The following is an 18225-nucleotide window of genomic DNA, read 5'->3' on the forward strand; positions in this document are numbered from 1 at the left end:
GGCATGATCTCAGTTCACTGCAACCTCCGCCTCCTGAGTTCAAGTGATCCTCCCACCTCAGCCTCCCAAGTAGCTGGGATTACAAGTATGTGCTACCATGCCCAGCTAATTTTTGTATTTTTAGTAAAGACAGGGTTTCACCATGTTATCCAGGCTGGTCTCGAACTACTGACCTCAAGTGACCCACCTGCCTCGGCCTCCCAAAGTTCTGGGATTATAGGCTTGAGCCACCATGCCGGGCCCCTAGTCTCTTAAAAACTTTTTTGGGGGGAGCCTTGTTACACCTCTTCTTTTTTTTTTTTTTTTTTTTTGAGACAGAGTCTCACTCTGTCACCCAGGCTGGAGTGCAGTAGCCAGATCTCAGCTCACTGCAAGCTCCACCTCCCAGGTTTACACCATTCTCCTGCCTCAGCCTCCCGAGTAGCTGGGACTACAGGCGCCCACCACCACGCCCGGCTAGTTTTTTGTATTTTTTAGTAGAGACGGGGTTTCACTGTGTTAGCCAGGATGGTGTCGATCTCCTGACCTCGTGATCCGCCCATCTCGGCCTCCCAAAGTGCTGGGATTACAGGCTTCAGCCACCGCGCCCGGCCCACACCTCTTCTTTTAGTACTGACATACTGTGTGTGAAAAAGCTTGCTCTGTCTGTCTGTCTCTCTCTCTCTTTCTCTCTCTTCCCAGCTTGTTCAGGATCTCTGTACACAGGAGGTTGCAGATGTAGCCTTAAACTCATCAACAGGGAGAATCTCGATGAGTCTAATAAGAAGCAGCTTCCAACGAGTCACAAGGTTCCCGCCCACCAGAGTCCCTCCCCATGTGCCACCAACCAGCACTTTTGTCATGCTGGGAAAACCTCCCACCCAGACCTTTGCCCAGAGTCCAGGGTCTGTGCCCTAACCCCACAGTCACTGAGAGCCACTGAAGTCCACATAAAACAGACATCTCTTGTTTTCCAGGTACTAAGGGTCATAATCCCTAACTCCAATCACTGGTAACTCCTGAGATCAGAGGAAAACCAGCAACAGCGTGGGAGTTTGGGGAAAGGCATTCCATACTGGATTCTGTGGCCTGCAGATGATATACTGCCTAAGAGAAGCAGGTAGGAAATCTGTTGGGGGCCAAAGACTAAATGCAATAAAGTACAGATAATGCTGGGGGCTAGGCATGGTGGCTTACTTGTGTAATCCCAGCACTTTGGGAGGCCAAGGTAGAAGGATCGCTTAAGCCCAGGAGTTCAAGACCAACCTGGGTTACATAACAGATCCCATCTCTACAAAAAAGAAAGAAAAGAGGCCAGGCGCGGAAGCTCACGCCTGTAATCCCAGCACTTTGGGAAGCCAAGGTGGGAGGATCACTTGAAGTCAGGAATTTGAAACTAGCCTGGCCAATATGGTGAAACCCCATCTCTACTAAAAATAAAAAATTAGCTGGGTGTGGTGGCGGGTGCCTGTAATCCCAGCTACTCAGGAGGCTGAGGCATGAGAATCGCTTGAACCTGGGAGGCGGAGGTTGTATCGAACCAAGATTGCGCCACTGCACTCCAGCCTGGGCGACAGAGCAAGATTCAGTCTCAGGAAAACAAAACAAAACAAAACAAAAAACAAAAGAAAGGAATAAGGGAGGGAGAGAGGGAGGAAGGAAAAGAAAAAATATCCTGGTGTGATGGTGTGTACCTATAGTCCCAGCTACTCAGGAGGTTGAGGCAGGTTGATCGGTGTGCGGTTACATTGAACTATGATGCGCTCCAGCCTAGGTAACACTAGACAACAGAGTAAGACTCTATCTCAAAAAACAGACAAACAAACAAATAAACAAAACAAACAAACCAAAAATCAACATGGGCAACATGGCAAAACCCCATCTCTACAAAAAATAATAATAATAAATAAACAGAAATTAGCTGGAGATGGTGGTCCAGACCTGTAGTCCCTGCTACTCAGGAGGCTGAGGTGGGAGGATAGCTTGAGCCCAGGAGGCGGAGGTTACAGTGGGCGGAGATCCAGCCTAGGTGACAGAGCGAGAACTTGTCTCAAAAAAAAAAAAAGAAAAAGAAAAGGAACACACAAAAGATAATGCTGGGGATCAAATCAAGGACAGGTTTGGTTTGGTTTGGAAAGAGACTCTGTAGAAGGGACAGAAAAGGGTCAAGCATGGCCCAGAACTGACTGCTGTCCCCTCCCACATTCAGGAGTCTGTAACAGCCACCCCAACAACTGATGTCATGGCCAGTAGGGAAGATGAGCTGAGGAACTGTGTGGTATGTGGGGACCAGGCCACAGGCTACCACTTCAACGCGCTGACTTGTGAAGGCTGCAAGGGTTTCTTCAGGTGAGAGTCTCCTCCCCAGTGGAAACAGCCGTCCAAACCAAACTCCCTATCAGCCAGCCTTTACACCCTCACTGGTGCCTAAGCCTGTCCAGCTACATTACTCCTTTATCTGAGAGTCTAATTACCCTGCGGATGGCAACCTACATCTTGTCAAACACATCACTGTATAAACTGGCGGCATAACAGAGGGAAGGCTAAATGTTTGTCTGATGGACACAGCCCATTAGTCAAGAGCACTTATTATGTACCCACTGCCTGTGAAGCACCTAGCTAGTACTACATCAACTAGGCTTTCCGGAGTGATCCTGTGTTGCCATGGAAATGCTTGAGATGTGTTGGACCCTATCCACCCCTGGGGACCTTTGGGCACAGCTCAGATTAGTCCATTTCACCAGATTCCCAGGTCTTTTAGACCATGTCATCTCAGCCCCTCACCCATCCATGTGTCTGTTCACTGCATCCCAGACTCTAACAACATCTCTGTGTCTCACAGGAGAACAGTCAGCAAAAACATTGGTCCCACCTGCCCCTTTGCTGGAAGCTGTGAAGTCAGCAAGATTCAGAGGCGCCACTGCCCAGCCTGCAGGTTGCAGAAGTGCTTAGATGCTGGCATGAGGAAAGACAGTGAGTTGGCCCCCTACATCCCAAGAATGCATTGACTGTGTCTGTTTGCTTTGTCCTTGTTCCCAACAGTGCGTTCTCTACATAGCAGGCACAGTACTCTTTTTGAAACTAGTTGGATTATGTCAGTATTCACTCAAGACCTCCAATGGCTCCCCATCTCAAAGTACATGATCTCATGACCTAGCTCTCCCACAACACCTTTCAGACTTTATTATCAGACTCTTCCCCCCTTACTCAATCAATTCTAGCTACACTGTCATCCTTAGAAACACCAAGCACACTCTTCTCCAAGGCTTTTCCACTTGCCATTCCCTCTACCTGAAATGCTTTTGTCCTAGATATCCACATGGCTAGCTTTTTTCTTTTCTTTTCTTTTCTTCTTTTTTTTTTTTAGATGGAGTCTCACACTCTATAGCCTAGGCTGGAGTGCAGTGGTGCCATCTTGGCTCACTGCAACCTCCGCCTCCTGCGTTCCAGCGATTCTCCTGCCTCAGCCTCCTGCATAGCTGGGATTACAGGCGTGTGCCACCACGCCCAGCTAATTTTTTGTATTTTTAGTAGAAATGAGCTTTCACCATGTTGGCCACGCAGGTCTCGAACTCCTAGCCTTAGGTGATCTGCCCACCTCTGCCTCCCAAAGTGCTCGGATTACAGGTGTGTTTTTTATTTTCTATCTCTTGAGCATAGTGCCTGTCACCTAGTAGGTGCTCAATAATTAAATTAGTTAATGTTTTCTCTGTACCAAGTAACTGTGCTATGCTCCCAAAGGATGATATAACTGGGGCTCACAGAAGTTAATTTGCCCAAGTTAATTCAACTAAAAACTTGTGCAGGCCAAGCGCGGTGGCTCATGCCTCTAATCCCAGCACTTTTGGAAGGCTGAGCCAAGAGGATTGTTTGAGGCCAGGAATTCGAGACCAGCCGGTCAACAGAGATGCTCTCTCTAGAAAAAGAAGAAGAAGGAAGAAGTTGTACAGTCAGTATTCAAACTCAAATTTACCTGACTCCCAAACTTGCTTTTTCCATATCACACAATTCTCACTGTGGAAGAATGAAAGGAAACTGTAGAAGTCAAAGGATCTTGGTCTGAATTCAAGATCTTGGTTCGATCTTGGATCTTTTGTAGAAGTCAAAAGATTTTGGTTTGAATTCAATCTACATTGCTTATTTTGTGACCTTGGTCCTGCCACTGGAATCTAAGCCTGTCTACATTTCTAAAAAATATGACTGGGCTGGGCGCGGTGGCTCACGCCTGTAATCCCAGCACTTTGGGAGGCTGAGGCAGGCAGATTACCTGAGGTCAGGAGTTCGAGACCAGCCTTACCAATATGGTGAAACCCCATCTCTACTAAAAGTACAAAAATTAGCTGGGCGTGATAGCATGCATCTGTAATCCCAGTTACTTGGGAGGCTGAGACAGGAGAATCACTCAAACTCAGGAGGCGGAGGTTGCAGTGGGCCAAGTTCACGCCCTCCAGCCTGGGCAACAAGAGTGAAACCTTTTCTCAAAAAAAAAAAAAAAAAAAAAAAATATATATATATATATATATATATATGAATGATTAGTTAGGCTGGGCATGGTGACTCATGTCTGTAATCCCAGCACTTTGGGAGGCCGAGGTGAGTGGATCGCTTGAGGTCAGGAGTTCGAGACCAGCCTGGCCAACACGGTGAAACCCCGTCTCTACTAAAAATACAAAAAAAAAAAGAGAAAGAAAACAAGAATTAGCCAGGTGTGGTGGTGGGTGCCTGTAATCCCAGCTACTCCGGAGGCTGAGACAGGGAGAATTGCCTGAACCCAGGGGGTGGAGGTTGCAGTGAGCCAAGACTGCTCCATTGCACTCCAGTCTGGGCGACTGAGTGAGAGACTCCATCTCAAAACAAAACAGACAAATATATATATATGATTAATACCAGCCCTGCCTATCCTGGGGTTGTTTCATTCAGTGGGATTTAACCTCAGAAGTTTTGAAATTTTGCTAAAACACCAGGTAAGTGTTTATTTGAAAGGATTATTTGATTATTTTTGAAGGATCATTTAATATATCACATAAGGTGATGCTCTAGATATCAAGACCCTTCCCTGTACACTGTTTCCCCAAAAGCCCTCGCACCTTTCCTCACATCTTTCCTGCTTTCCTCGCCACCCTTCCCTTCTCTCCCATGGTGCAGTTTTCTGCTGTAGTTCTTCACAGGTTGGTGGACGTGTATAGGAACCCCCTGCCTCCTGGAGCCTCTAGGACTTTAGCCAAACCCAAGAAAACCTCAGGAATTCCCCTATTCCCCCCATCCTTCGTTGTGCAGGGGTGGCTGAGGGGCCCCAGATCAGGGACCAGCAGAGAGAAGTGCTCTGCTGGTCTCAACAGCTTTGTCATGATCTCTTGCCCTACACAGTGATACTGTCGGCAGAAGCCCTGGCATTGCGGCGAGCAAAGCAGGCCCAGCGGCGGGCACAGCAAACACCTATGCAACTGAGTAATGAGCAAGAAGAGCTGATCCAGACACTCCTGGGGGCCCACACCCGCCACATGGGCACCATGTTTGAACAGTTTGTGCAGTTTAGGGTGAGCACCGACAGGATTTGGGTTGGAATACAATGAAAAGGGCACCCAAAAAGGCTGGTCTGAGAGAGAGGGGTATACGCCATGCACCGATACTGAGGATGGATCTCCAGAACCCCAGCCTAAGCAGGCTTCTCAGCAAGGAACTCTTCCAAGATAAGGCTGGCGAGGCCTGAAGGAGGGCCCTAGGACCAGGGCTTCTAGCTAATGTTCTGATCGTTGCAGCCTCCAGCTCATCTGTTCATCCATCACCAGTCCTTGCCCACCCTGGCCCCTGTGCTGCCTCTGGTCACACACTTCGCAGACATCAACACTTTCATGGTACAGCAAGTCATCAAGTTTACCAAGGACCTGCCTGTCTTCCGGTGAGTGACCTCCCCTCATCTTTCAGGAGGCAAACACTTCGGTAAGTTGTATATCCACCCCGAAAAGTCACTGACAACAAATTAACACATGCCTCAGCCTTTCCAAGCATTAGGTCTTGAATTCCCAGCTTTGTTTTTAACTGTGCCAATCAGAACTGGGAGTTCTTCTCCATCTCTGAAGTACAGGCTTGCATCTAAAGTGCCCTTGAGGTGCCACGCAGTGGTTCACACCAGTAATCCCAGCACTTTGGGAGGTGGAGGCCGGCAGATCACTTGAGTCCAGAAGTTTGAGACCAGCCTCAGCAACATGACAAAACCCCATCTCTACAAAAAATACAAAAATTAGCTGGGCATGATGATGGGTGCCTGTAGTCCCAGCTACTTGGGAGGCTGAAGTGGAAGGATCACTTGAGTCCAGGAGGTTGAGGCTGCAGTGAGCCGAGATAGCACCGCTGTACTCCAGCCTGGGTGACAGAGTGAGACTCTGTCTCAAAAAATGAAAGCTAAAAATAATAATAATAGGCTAGGCACAGTGGCTCATGCCTGTAATCCCAGCACTTCGAGAGGCCAAGGCGGGTGGATCACTTGAGCTCAGGAATTTGAGATCAGCCTGGCCAACATGGTAAAATCCGTCTCTACTAAAAATACAAAACTCAGCTGGGTGTGGTGGTGTGTGCCTATAATCCCAGCCTCTCAGGAGGCTGAGGCAGAAAAATCACTTGAACCTAGGAGGAGGTTTGCTGTAGCTGAGATCAGGCCACTACACTCCAGCCTGGGTGACAGAGCAACACTCTGTCTCAAAAATTAATTAATTAATAAGAATAATAATAAAGTGCCCTTGTCGGCTGGGCACAGTGGCTCACACCTATAATCCCAGCACTTTGGAAGGCCAAGGCAGGAGGATTGCTTGAGCCCAGGAGTTCGAGACCAGCCTGGGCAACATAGTAAGACCCCATCTTTACAAAAAATAAAAATAAACAAAAAATTAAAAAGTGGGCCAGGCGCGATGGCTTGCACCTGTAATCCCAGCACTTTGAGAGGCCAAGGCAGGTGGATCACCTGAGGTCAGTAGTTGGAGACCAGCCTGGCCAACATGGTGAAAACCCATCTCTACTAAAAATACAAAAAATTAGCCAGACATGGAGGCACATGCCTGTAATCCCAGATACTTGGGAGGCTGAGGCAGGAGAACTGCTTGAACCAGGGAGGCGGAGGTTGCAGTGAGCAGAGATCGTGCCATTGCACTCCAGCCAGGGTGACAGAGCAAGACTCTGTCTAAAAAAAAAAAAAAAAAATTGAAAAGTGCCCTTGTTTCCTGCTTTCCACAGTTCCCTGCCCATTGAAGACCAGATCTCCCTTCTCAAGGGAGCAGCTGTGGAAATCTGTCATATCGTACTCAATACCACTTTCTGTCTCCAAACACAAAACTTCCTCTGCGGGCCTCTTCGCTACACAATTGAAGACGCAGCCCATGGTGAGATGGTGCTAGAGCAGTAGGGGGCATGTGTCCTCATGGTACAGTATGTGGTCAGGTGACCTAGAGGCTCCTAATCCTAGTATCTCCCGCAGTGGGGTTCCAGGTAGAGTTTTTGGAGTTGCTCTTTCACTTCCATGGAACACTACGAAAACTGCAGCTCCAGGAGCCTGAGTATGTGCTCTTGGCTGCCATGGCCCTCTTCTCTCCTGGTGAGCATCTCCCAAAGCCCAGAGCCTTTTGCTGCACCACCTCTGCCCAAACATTCAGCTCCTTGAGTCCATCCACCCCAGGCCTTCTAGGCTAGCTGTCAAACCTGCAGACTAGGTCTATCCCAGCCTCGGTCCCTGGGGCACCATGCAGGCCCACCCCTGCCACCCACCTTGTCCTTCCCAGCTCCCTATCTTACAGACCGACCTGGAGTTACCCAGAGACATGAGATTGATCAGCTGCAAGAGGAGATGGCACTGACTCTGCAAAGCTACATCAAGGGCCAGCAGCAAAGGCCCCGGGATCGGTACGGTGGGACACTGAGGGCTTGGAGGCCACACCAGGGCAGGAAGGGGTTGGCGAACCATTGAGCATGGGAGGAATGTTTTTTACTGTCCTTTCCTTAGGGAATTCAGGTATCTTGGGGTCTAGTCCTTCCCCCTGCCCTGGCCATCCCTGTCTCACATCGTTTCAGCCTCTAAATTACTGAATTTGGATACTGCTGTTTCATCTCACTTTTTCCAGATTTTTTTTTCTTTTTATTCAGTACAGATGCAAAGTAGTAGCTCAGAGGCTCTGGGTAATAGCATTCCTGAGATTGATGACATCCATCACCTCACTAGTCCAACTCCTCCAGACTAATGCAGGCATTTCTCTTCCCTTGGTCTTTCCTCTCCTCGCCATTGGGCCAATTCCTTTGATTTTTCATTTCCCTTGAAGTTATGGCAATTCACAGTTTCATGGCCAAAGCCAGTTCCAGGTTCAATAGTCTGTGATTTATCCAGGCTCTGAGGTATGCACCGCTTCTGTTTTGCTCATTCCTCCAAGAGCTAGTTTGGCCAGAAAGGGGATGCTTTATACCATAGAACACATCCACCTTCTAGAACCTGCTCTAGAAGGCCAGGCCCTCAGATTCCACACAGTTGGAGTTCTGGCCAAGTCTGGAACTTTCTTCACACGTGGCCCTCAGAGCTCTGGGTTCAGAAAAAACTGAGCACGGTGAGAGAAGACAGTGTCAGACTGAGGCCCCCTGGAGGACCTTTGGAACCTCTGATCGTCTGTCATACCAGAGCATGATTTTCTCTAATGTTCAGACCTGGCTTCACTGAGGAATAGTTCAGGGGATCAGGGCTTCAAGACAAGACTCCCAACTGCCTTATTTCCCTCCTGTTTTCCTGGCAACCCCACTACTTCCTCTAAAGGTTTCTGTATGCGAAGTTGCTGGGCCTGCTGGCTGAGCTCCGGAGCATTAATGAGGCCTACGGGTACCAAATCCAGCACATCCAGGGCCTGTCTGCCATGATGCCACTGCTCCAGGAGATCTGCAGCTGAGACCAGGCTCACTTCCTTCCCCAGCTCACCTGGGACACCCTGGATACACTGGAGCGGGGAAATGCTGGGACCAAAGATTGGGCCGGGTTCAAAGGGAGCCCAGTGGTTGCAATGAAAGACTAAAGCAATAACTGCCTCTTCATGCGGTCATGGGGATAGTGGGGTTGGCCATAGGAACAAAGTTGTTCTCTGGAAGCACAGAAGATGGGAAGGAGGAAGCCTCAGGGCTAAGAGGTAAAGAAGCTCCTTCTGGGAATGGGTGGGCCCTACTTTCTGAGACCAAATATCTAGCCCTTCAGCCCTACTTTCCCAGCCTTGGGAGACTCTGGGATGGAAAACAGGATGGTCAGCTAATCCCATGTAGGATTAACCAAAGGGAAAGGAAGAAGGAAGCTTGGAGGCAAGGAGTGCCAGGGGGAATTCATTCATACCCCTTAATCCTTTCCCCTTAGTCCAGAGCCACAGGAGCATCGGGAAGGTGATATTGGGGCTGGTAGCAGAGGGGCGATCCTCAAACCTCTGCCTCATCAACTGCCCCTGTGGCAGCTCCAGTTCTGAGGAGGGCATGGTCCTATCCGCCACTCTGCTCCTGGGTCCTAGAGGTCACCCAGCAAGGTGGGCTCTGGAGAGGGGCCTAGTCTCTGGCCCTAGGGCACCTGACTCAGAGGTTCCAGTTGCTGTGGGGGCTGGCTCTGGACAACCTCAGCCCACAGTGATGCTGAAGCCACAATGGAATCTGTTGCGCCAGTGATTGAGGAAGGCTCCAAGGGCTAGGGTGACAGGCAGAGGGGGCATCTTCTTCTCCAGCACAGCACCTACACACCAGTTACTATCCACCAAGCCTGTTGGGGGAGAGAATACCCACTAGGTTATTTAACAGGGATTGGAGGAAATAGTTACCAGAAATAAGGTAAAGTTTCCCTCCCTCTGCATCCCCCATTCCTCAGCATAGCCAAATGTCTCCCAATAACCCTCACCTCTAAACACCATGTTGGCCTGGGGCAGAGTCAGGTGGTAACCAAAGGAGAATGTTGTGTCTTGTAGCCTTGTGTTTGCCTCAAACTCCACTCCAACCTGAACCTGAGAACCATGGGCAAGGATGAGAGAGAGATCAGTATCAGTGAAGACCAGAAGGGTCCTGACGGGGGATCAGCAGAATGAAGGCATACATGGAAATATATACACAGCGTGGTAGGAAGAAAAATAGGTCAGCAGGGCGATAGAGGTCCAGATGAGCAAAAGTTCACAACTGACTTGCTGACAAGGAGGGGAGTGAGATCAGAGGTCTCACCTGTTCATTTGCCCTGTGGTAGTAACTTGCATGGGCCCCGCCTGATCCCACATTCAATGTAGCTACCCAGTGTACAGCTGTAAAATCCAAAGTACAGAGGGGAAGGAGTGTTAACTGTAGTATGACACAGGTCAGGAACCCCAGAAAAGTTCAGAATTTCCCCCCCTACCCACCACTACTTCACTTCGCCCCGTACCGGAGTACTTCCCAGCCAGTGTCAAGATGGCCCCCTCTTCACCTGGCCGCCGGTGATAAACTAGCTCTCCTCCCAGCACCAGCCGATGAGTGAGGCTCTGCAGGAAGTGAGCAACCATGATCACTGTGGGGGAACGGGGAGACATGGAGTCAGTCATAGAGACAACACCCAGACCTGCTCCCTCACCCCCAATAACCGCCACCCCAGCATGCCCAAGAAGTTCCTTTTCTACACTCCAAACTGTACAGAAGATGAAGAGGCATAGTAACATTAGCAAATGGGCAGCCAAGATAAAAAGAACCCTGTCCCAGTTCCTCACCCGACTCCCCAATCAGGTCAGGATTTCCTAGGGTCAGAGTGGCTGTGTAGTCATCTCCCCGATACTCGCCATCAAACTGCCATGTCAAGAACTTGGCCTGCTGCGTCTGAATGGCAAGAGCAAGAAGTAATTTCTCCCTCCCTCTTTATGATCATTATTGACTCTGCTCCTCCTTCCAAGCCCTCAGAGCAGGAAACCCATGAAGGAGAGAGGAAGTGCCTCAGGAGAGGGAGGCAGGAATTGTGATCACCTGGAAGACAGCCTTAGCTCGGAGCCGCTCTGCCAAGAGGATCATGACCTGGGCGTTCAGGCTGCCACTGCTGTCCATATCCCCTACCACAGTGGGGAACACCTGTGGAAGGGTATACACAGTAGTAAGGCTGAGCCGGATGGCATCACTCAGCTTAAACCCAAATATAGAACTTCATTAAGAGTGCACAGCGCCCCCTGGTGGAGTCACAAAGACACACTCTGGGCTCTTTACAGAAAATGTTTCTCTACCCTCTCCCATTCAGAAGAGATACAAAAGTCAGGTTACGGCCCATTCCTCCCCATAACACACACAATTCCTCTTCCTCCAGACCTGGGTCCCAGATTGGCTTTTAGGGAGATGACCCAGGTGTGTGGAGCCCTCACCTCAGTGGGACTGAGCTGCCAATCCCCTGCATAGGCCGCATGGAGGTGATATCCCGGCAAGCCCAGGGCACTCATGTGTATAGTGTGAGCCACCTGAGGAAAGAGGAGTCAGTGGAGAAAAGCGCATTCCTGCTCCACCTCAATCCCTTATCCCACCCTTAATCTTTTCCCCATTCAGAGGGCCTCTCACGAATCCCAAATATTCCAACATATACAGAGAGGGTCATCGGATTAAAAGCAACAAGTCCCACAGGCAGGGAAGTAAAGAGAACCCCACATCCTCCCTCATTTGTTCCACATAGACTGGCTAGGGCTGGAGTACAAAGGAAAGGAGAAGATGATCCAGGGACAGGAAAGGGGGAATAGTAAGGAGGGGCCAGAGAAGTGGGAGCACCTGGAAATGGCTGCTCAGAACCTTGTTGACAACGAGCTTCACGCCCTCCATCTGTGCTGGGAATACATCTGAAGGGGGTAGGGGAAGGGAAGGAATAAGCACAGACAAAGAACCACTACCCCAAAAGGTAGTCTCCCCTTTCAATTCCACAGGGAACACTTTGGAGGAATTAACCTCCTTTCAAGTCCTGCAATGAAATGCTCCACTTCATTCGGGCACCTGATCCTCCCTGATGCTGCATGCCCCAGCTGTGATCTCCCCTTTCCTGCTCCCATCGCCGGACATCCAGCATTCAAGACCCTCCACTCCTCTGCCCCTTCATCTTGAGACACCCCAATGCCAAGTTCTCACCTTTGCATAGCCGGTGCAGCTCATCGAAGCTCCCAGGGTTGGGCAGGGGTTCCTCTCGGCGGGGGCTCCGGCGGGGCAAAGTCCCCATTGGTGCCAGGCCCAATGTGTTCCCCATTTTAGTCCAGAGGACGGGGAAGGGCCGGGGTTAGCCTGTGAAAGGACGCTATTGCCCCTTTACCCTCCAACGGGCCCCACCCCCCATTATCCGGTTCCCTAGTCTCAGAAACTTCCACATGGTCCGACGCTAGACCTGGAACAGGAAGAGTAGGGAAGGAGAGCACTCATGGAAAGACAACCCTAGGCACACTCCCGCCCCATCTTTGATCTCTCACCCCCACCTGTCACCCTTGTCCTCTCTCCCTTTCTCTGATCCTAGCCCCCACCACAGACCTCACCTAGCTCCCTAGTCTCTCTACTCTTGATTCCCAGGCCCCAAGACCAGGCCTGCAATGGTGCAGTATCCCTTACCATCTCAGACCATCATGCTGCCCCTTTCCCCCCGGCACACCCCGGTCATCTTGATGGGGGCAGCCATCTTGAGTGATGGCAGAACTGCAGCTTCACGCTGCATTCTTAGCGTGGCCATGAGCGCCATCTTTGAATCTGGCAAAGAAAGCTGTCAAAGACCCAACCCACCCCTGATTGGGCCCCGCCCAATCAATGAAATTAAAAAAAAAAAAAGCCTCGCTGTCTACCATGAGCCAATGGAAAGGGAGGAAGAAAATGAGTGGCAGGTGTGACGGCCCAAGAGCTTCAACCCTGGAGCTGCAGAGGCGGGCAGGACTTGATTGGTGGCCCCCTAGACTTAAGTGGAAGGCTTTAGATCACTAGGCCTCTCCAAGGTCGGGAAAAAATTTGTGAGCGTGCAAGACACTAGAGGGAGCATCTAGTAGCTTGGGCCAGTGAAGCTCCTTCCCCCCGTGTAGTTTCACCCTTGAGAAAAGTGAAACTACAGCTTGTAGACTGGCTTTGTGTGAAGGGTGGCAGAAAGAACCATTATGAAGACTTCTTTGGAAACCTGGTTCATTTCTATCGCTCCCCTCTTCCCAAAGAGCCCATGGGAAATCCTCCTCACAGCCCTCCACAGCACACCTCCAAATGAGTACTACTCATTAAACGCAGCACTGCCTAGAACAGGGACCCACCCTTCTCTTCTGGAGGTCTACATCTCTCGAAGTCCCCACTCTTGCCCACTTGGTGGAATGGAAACGGGTGTGAGAGTTTGGCGCAGAGCAGTAAGTTCTAGCAGAACTATTCGCTGAAAGAGCTGCTCTCTGTATTTAACCCTTCCTTCCCTGAGTCCCCAGGCAGAGTTGGCAAATAAAATCTAGGAATATGGAGCCTGGCCCCCAAATGCACTCCATCCCAGGACCGGGGCAAGCCAAAGGGCTGACCTCAAGCACTAAGCGCTCCACAGGGGAATAATTGAAGATGGAGTAAGATTTCTTGGTCTTGGAGGGTGAAGGGTGGGAAGAGGGAGATCAGGAAAAATAACTAATGGATATTAGGCTTAATACCTGGGTGATGAAATAATCTGTACAACAAATCCGCATGACACAAATTTATGTATGTAACAAACCTGCACATATAGGCTGGGTGCGGTGGCTCACGCCTGTAATCCTAGCACTTTGGGAGGCCGAGGTGGGCAGATCACCTGAGGTCGGGAGTTCAAGACCAGCCTGACCAACATGGAGAAACCCCGTCTCTACTGAAAGCACAAAATTACCCAGGCGTGGTGTTGTATGCCTGTAATCCCAGCTACTTGGGAGGCTGAGGCAGGAGAATCGCTTGAACCCAGGAGACAGAGGTCGCAGTGAGCCAAGATCATGTCATTGCACTCCAGCCTGAGCAACAAGAGCAAAACTCCGTCTCAGGAAAACAAACAAAAAAACCTGCACATATACTTCTGAATTTAAAACAAAAGTTAAAAAACAAAGATTTCTTGGTCTTTGGTCACTACCTCCCTCATTAGCTCTGCGCCTCCTCTCTCACCTCTCAGGAATGTTCCATATACTCAGGGAGTATGCTTGGGGGGGCAAAAGGGTGAAAGATACAAATGCTTCTGATATCTATTTAACTGATTTCACCCAAATGCTTTGAACCTGAGAATGTACCTATCCCCCTCCCCTACCCCCAACAGGAGTGAGACAAGGGCCAGGGCTATTGCCCCTGCTGACTCAGTATTGGCTGATCACTGCCTAGAACTGATAAGGTGATCAAATGACCAGGCACCTTCAACCTTTACCCTGGCAGAAGCCTCTTGTTCACCCCTTTTCCTGCCAGAGCCCTCCATTGGGAGGGGATGGGCGGAAGCTGTTTTCTGAATTTGTTTTACTGGGGGTAGGGTATGTTCACTGATCAGCATCCAGGTCATTCTGGGCTCTCCTGTTTTCTCCCCATCTCATTACACATTAACTCAAAAATGGACAAAATCATTTACACTTGCCTCTTACCCGACCCTCATTTTCGTAACCCCCATAGCCGTCAACCCTGTCCCTGATTTCAATTCCTTTCTCCTTTCTTCTGCTCCCCAATATCTCTCTGCCAAATTGCAGTAAAGTGGGATAAGGTTGAGAGATGAGATCTACCCACAATGGAATAAAGATACCATGAGCTTTCCATGGTATGATGGGTTGATGGTATCCCATGGGTTGATATATCAGAGCTTTCCAGAGAAGTAACTTGGAAATCCTGCTTCCTGCTGCATTCAAGTCCAAGGACCTCAGATCTCAAAAGAATGAACCTCAAATATACCTGAAGTGTACCCTCTTAGCCTCCACTAAGGGCTGTACCCCCTGCCTCTCACCCCATCACCATGAGTCTTCCATGTGCTTGTCCTCTCCTCCCCCATCTGTCCAACTTGTTTATCCTAACATAATCCCTGTCCCACTGGACCCATCATAGTTCCTGTCACCTGACAGGGGGTGGGTAAACAGACAGGTATATAGCCCCTACCTCTCCAGCCAGGGCAGGCACAGACGCCAAGGACAGAGACGCTGACTAGGTAAGATAAGGAGGCAAGAGGTGTGAGCAGCATCCAAAGAGGCTTGGGCTTCAGTTGTGGAGAGGGAGAGAGCCAGGTTGAAATGGGCAGCAGGTAGGGAGATCCCTGGGGAGGAGCTGAAGCCCATTTGGCTTCAGTGTCCCCCCCAACCCCCACCACCCTCTTCCTAGGCCGCTTTCCCCACTGTCACCAACATGAAGCTGCTCGCAGCAACTGTGCTGCTTCTCACCGTCTGCAGCCTTGAAGGTGGGTGTGATATGGAGAGGGGGCCAAAAGGGAGAATGTGCTGGCGGTTATAGCTACCTATCTGCCTATGCTCTTATATCCAGGTCTGGCAACTAGAGGGCTCAAAAGGAAGATCATTCCCTATCTAAAGCCCAGAAAGCCCATCCAAAGATCTGACTGGACACCTTTTTGGGGAGGGGGCGGAGAGCTGGGGTGGGTACTGGCAGAGGTATGGCAAGAGGCCAAGATTCATTGCTGTGGACCCAGCTGAAAAGAGTGTGTATGTGTGTGTGTGTGTGTGTGCAGGAGCTTTGGTTCGGAGACAGGCAGAGGAGCCAAGTGTGGAGAGCCTGGTTTCTCAGTACTTCCAGACGGTGACTGACTATGGCAAGGACCTGATGGAGAAGGTCAAGAGCCCAGAGCTTCAGGCCCAGGCCAAGTAAGTCTAAGGGCAAGGAGTTCAGGGGCTGTGGAACTGTGGAAAGGAAGAAGGGAAGATGAGAGGCCCCACAGAAGACTGAACCCAGGGGTGGGGATTAGGGCAGATTAGGCTTAAATTGGAGAGAAAAAGTCCTTTGTTGCCCAAAGATCCCACACGTTTCTTAGATAGAGAGGAACAGCAAGAACTGAGCTTTGAATTTCAGTCTCTAGGGTCTGTTCCTCTACCCAGCAAAGGTCTTGGCTCTACTCCCACCTAGGGGCTTTGCCATGCGATGGACCAGGCACTAGAGTTTGGGGACCTGAGTCAGTCTGCTCTGACCTCCCACCACGACCGAGGCCCCTGCCAGTGCCTAGGGTCCCTCAAATTAAACTCTAATCCCCTCACCTATCCAGGGCTTACTTTGAAAAGTCAAAGGAGCAGCTGACACCTCTGGTCAAGAAGGCTGGAACGGATCTGGTTAACTTCTTGAGCTATTTCGTGGAACTTAGAACACAGCCTGCCACCCAGTGAGGTGTCCAGATCATTGTCTTCCAACCCCAGCTGGCCTCTAGAATACCCACTGGCCAGGCCTGGAGCTCCTCTCCCTACCCACTCTTTGCTACAATAAATGCTGAATGAATCCAGCTCTGAGCCTGGTATGTTTGGGGGACTGGGAAAAGTAGGGGAGTAGGGGAGGAGAAGAGGAAGGAAAAGGAAAAGTCTGCTTCTAGAAGGAGAGAAGTTTGGGTGTGGAGGGGTGAAGAAAAGATTGAAGACACAACTGATGAAAATGACAGGGGGAGGGTGCCATGATTCTTCTCCAAACCCAAAGAGTCTCCTACGGGCTGGGCATGACTCTGCAAGAGAACACTAAAGAGGCTTTGCGTTGCACACGGAACTAGGAGAGGAAGGAAGAATTCACAAACTGAATCCCTCGATTTCTGGATGTCATAGAAAATGAGGGTACCCTGGTGGGGTGCAGTGGCTCACGCCTGTAATCTCTGCACTTTGGTAGGCCGAGGCAGGTGGATCACTTGAGATCAGGAGTTCCAGACCAGCCTGGCCAACATGGTAAAACCCCGTCTCTACTGAAAATACAAAAATTAGCCAGGTATGGTAGCACGTGCCTGTAATCCCAGCTACTTGGGAGGCTGAGGCAGGAGAATCACTTAAACCCAGGAGGCAGAGGTTGCAGTGATCTGAGATCGTGCCACTGCACTCCAGCTTGGGTGACAGAGTGAGACTCCGTCTCAAAAAAACAAAAAAAAAAGAAGAAGAAGAAAAGAAAAAAAGAAAACGAGGGTACCCCTCAGAATTTCCTCTTAGTCATTCTATGAAGAAAAGAAAGCTTCCTAAGGTATCAACCAAGACCCTCGTTTCCCTTCTGAGCCAGGGCGACACTGTGTTTCCCCCTTTCCCACAGTAAAAGACTCAAGTTTGCTCCTCTCCCTGGAAGTGCTCTAATTTCTCCATTTAAAACCTCTTGCCTAGGCCAGGTACCGAGGCTCACACCTGTAATCCCAGCACTTTGGAAGGCTGAGGTGGAAGAATCACTTGAGGCCAGGAGTTAGAGACCAGATTGAGAAACACAGTGAGACCCCCTAATATATTTTTTTAATTAAAAACAAAAGCCCAGCTGGGTGCAGTGGCTCACACCTGTAATCCCAGCACTTTGGGAGGCCGAGGTGGGCAGATCACCTGAGGTCAGGAGTTCGAGATCAGCCTGGGTAACATGGTGAAACCCCATCTCTACCGAAAATACAAAAATTACCCGGGAGTGTTGGCACATGCCTATAATCCCAGTTACTCAAGAGGCTGAGGCAGGAGAATCACTTGAACCTGGGAGGTGGAGGTTGCAGTGAGTCGAGATCATGTCACTGCACTCCAGCCTGGGCACCAAGAGTGAATCTCTGTCCCAACAAACAAACAAACAAAAAACAAAACAAAAAAAAACAAACAAAAACCCTCTTATCTAGACACTGCATGTGGAAGATCCATTCCAAGCCTCTCCTCTTTATAGAACTGGCCTGGTAGCCATCTTGGAGCCTGGAACTAGTAGCTGTGGTAGCCATTTAAAGGCCTGGCAAGTATCCAATTTGGTGGACATGTGGGACTAGAAAAACTTTGGGAGCTGTGATACCTGGATTAAATGAAAATGGAATGGAAATCAGTCTGGGTTGATGGGAAGAGACTTACAATCCCAAGAGGCAGAGAAAGGGAAAATGAAACATTTTCCGATAAAATTTTATTCCCACTTTATCTTTAAAAGAGTTACTTCCAGGTCAGGCTTGGTGGCTCACACCTGTAATCCCAGCATTTTGGGAGGCCAAGGCGAGCAAATCATAAGGTCAAGAGATCAAGACCATCCTGGCCAACATAGTGAAACCCCATCTCGACTAAAAATACAAAAAAAAATTAGCTGGGCATGGTGGTGCTTGTAGTCCTAGCTACTCGGGAGGCTGAGGCACAAGAATCGCTTGAACCTGGGAGGGAA

The 18225-nt window shown here is 49.8% G+C and overlaps 3 protein-coding genes across 6 annotated transcripts; 2 read left to right on the top strand and 1 right to left on the bottom strand.

The window, feature by feature from the left end:
* Positions 1-1720: 1720 nt before the first annotated feature.
* On the top strand, positions 1721-9009 carry NR1I3 (nuclear receptor subfamily 1 group I member 3). Of its 2 annotated transcripts, none has more exons than XM_073008200.1 (8): positions 1721-2328; positions 2822-2952; positions 5347-5516; positions 5739-5878; positions 7207-7352; positions 7448-7564; positions 7749-7869; positions 8919-9009. In XM_073008200.1, the coding sequence occupies exons 1-8, from the start codon at positions 2222-2224 to the stop codon at positions 9007-9009; spliced, it is 1023 nt and encodes a 340-aa protein (XP_072864301.1). In that variant the 5' UTR covers positions 1721-2221. The 2 variants fall into 2 exon arrangements, with proteins under 2 accessions (XP_072864301.1, XP_072864300.1); XM_073008199.1 differs by having other exon boundaries at positions 2151-2328; positions 7436-7564; positions 7764-7869; positions 8765-8993.
* On the bottom strand, positions 8068-12690 carry TOMM40L (translocase of outer mitochondrial membrane 40 like). 3 transcript variants are annotated; one of them, XM_037997660.2, is made up of 10 exons: positions 12550-12690; positions 12082-12331; positions 11731-11798; positions 11337-11429; positions 10951-11052; positions 10701-10806; positions 10424-10504; positions 10186-10262; positions 9872-9974; positions 8068-9736 (listed from the first exon to the last, which is right to left on the bottom strand). In XM_037997660.2, exons 2-10 carry the CDS (start codon positions 12194-12196, stop codon positions 9597-9599), a joined length of 885 nt encoding a protein of 294 aa, XP_037853588.1. In that variant the 5' UTR covers positions 12197-12331; positions 12550-12690; the 3' UTR covers positions 8068-9596. The 3 variants fall into 3 exon arrangements, with proteins under 3 accessions (XP_037853588.1, XP_007974591.1, XP_007974590.1); XM_007976400.3 differs by having other exon boundaries at positions 10382-10504; positions 12082-12231; positions 12550-12685; XM_007976399.3 differs by having other exon boundaries at positions 10382-10504; positions 12550-12684.
* A 1513-nt stretch (positions 12691-14203) lies between these two features.
* On the top strand, positions 14204-16375 carry APOA2 (apolipoprotein A2). Its single transcript, XM_007976408.3, has 4 exons — positions 14204-15085; positions 15256-15331; positions 15617-15749; positions 16145-16375. Exons 2-4 carry the CDS (start codon positions 15280-15282, stop codon positions 16260-16262), a joined length of 303 nt encoding a protein of 100 aa, XP_007974599.1. The 5' UTR covers positions 14204-15085; positions 15256-15279; the 3' UTR covers positions 16263-16375.
* The last annotated feature ends 1850 nt before the right edge of the window (positions 16376-18225 follow it).

This window comes from Chlorocebus sabaeus, chromosome 20, assembly GCF_047675955.1.
Source record: "Chlorocebus sabaeus isolate Y175 chromosome 20, mChlSab1.0.hap1, whole genome shotgun sequence".
NCBI lineage: Eukaryota > Metazoa > Chordata > Mammalia > Primates > Cercopithecidae > Chlorocebus > Chlorocebus sabaeus.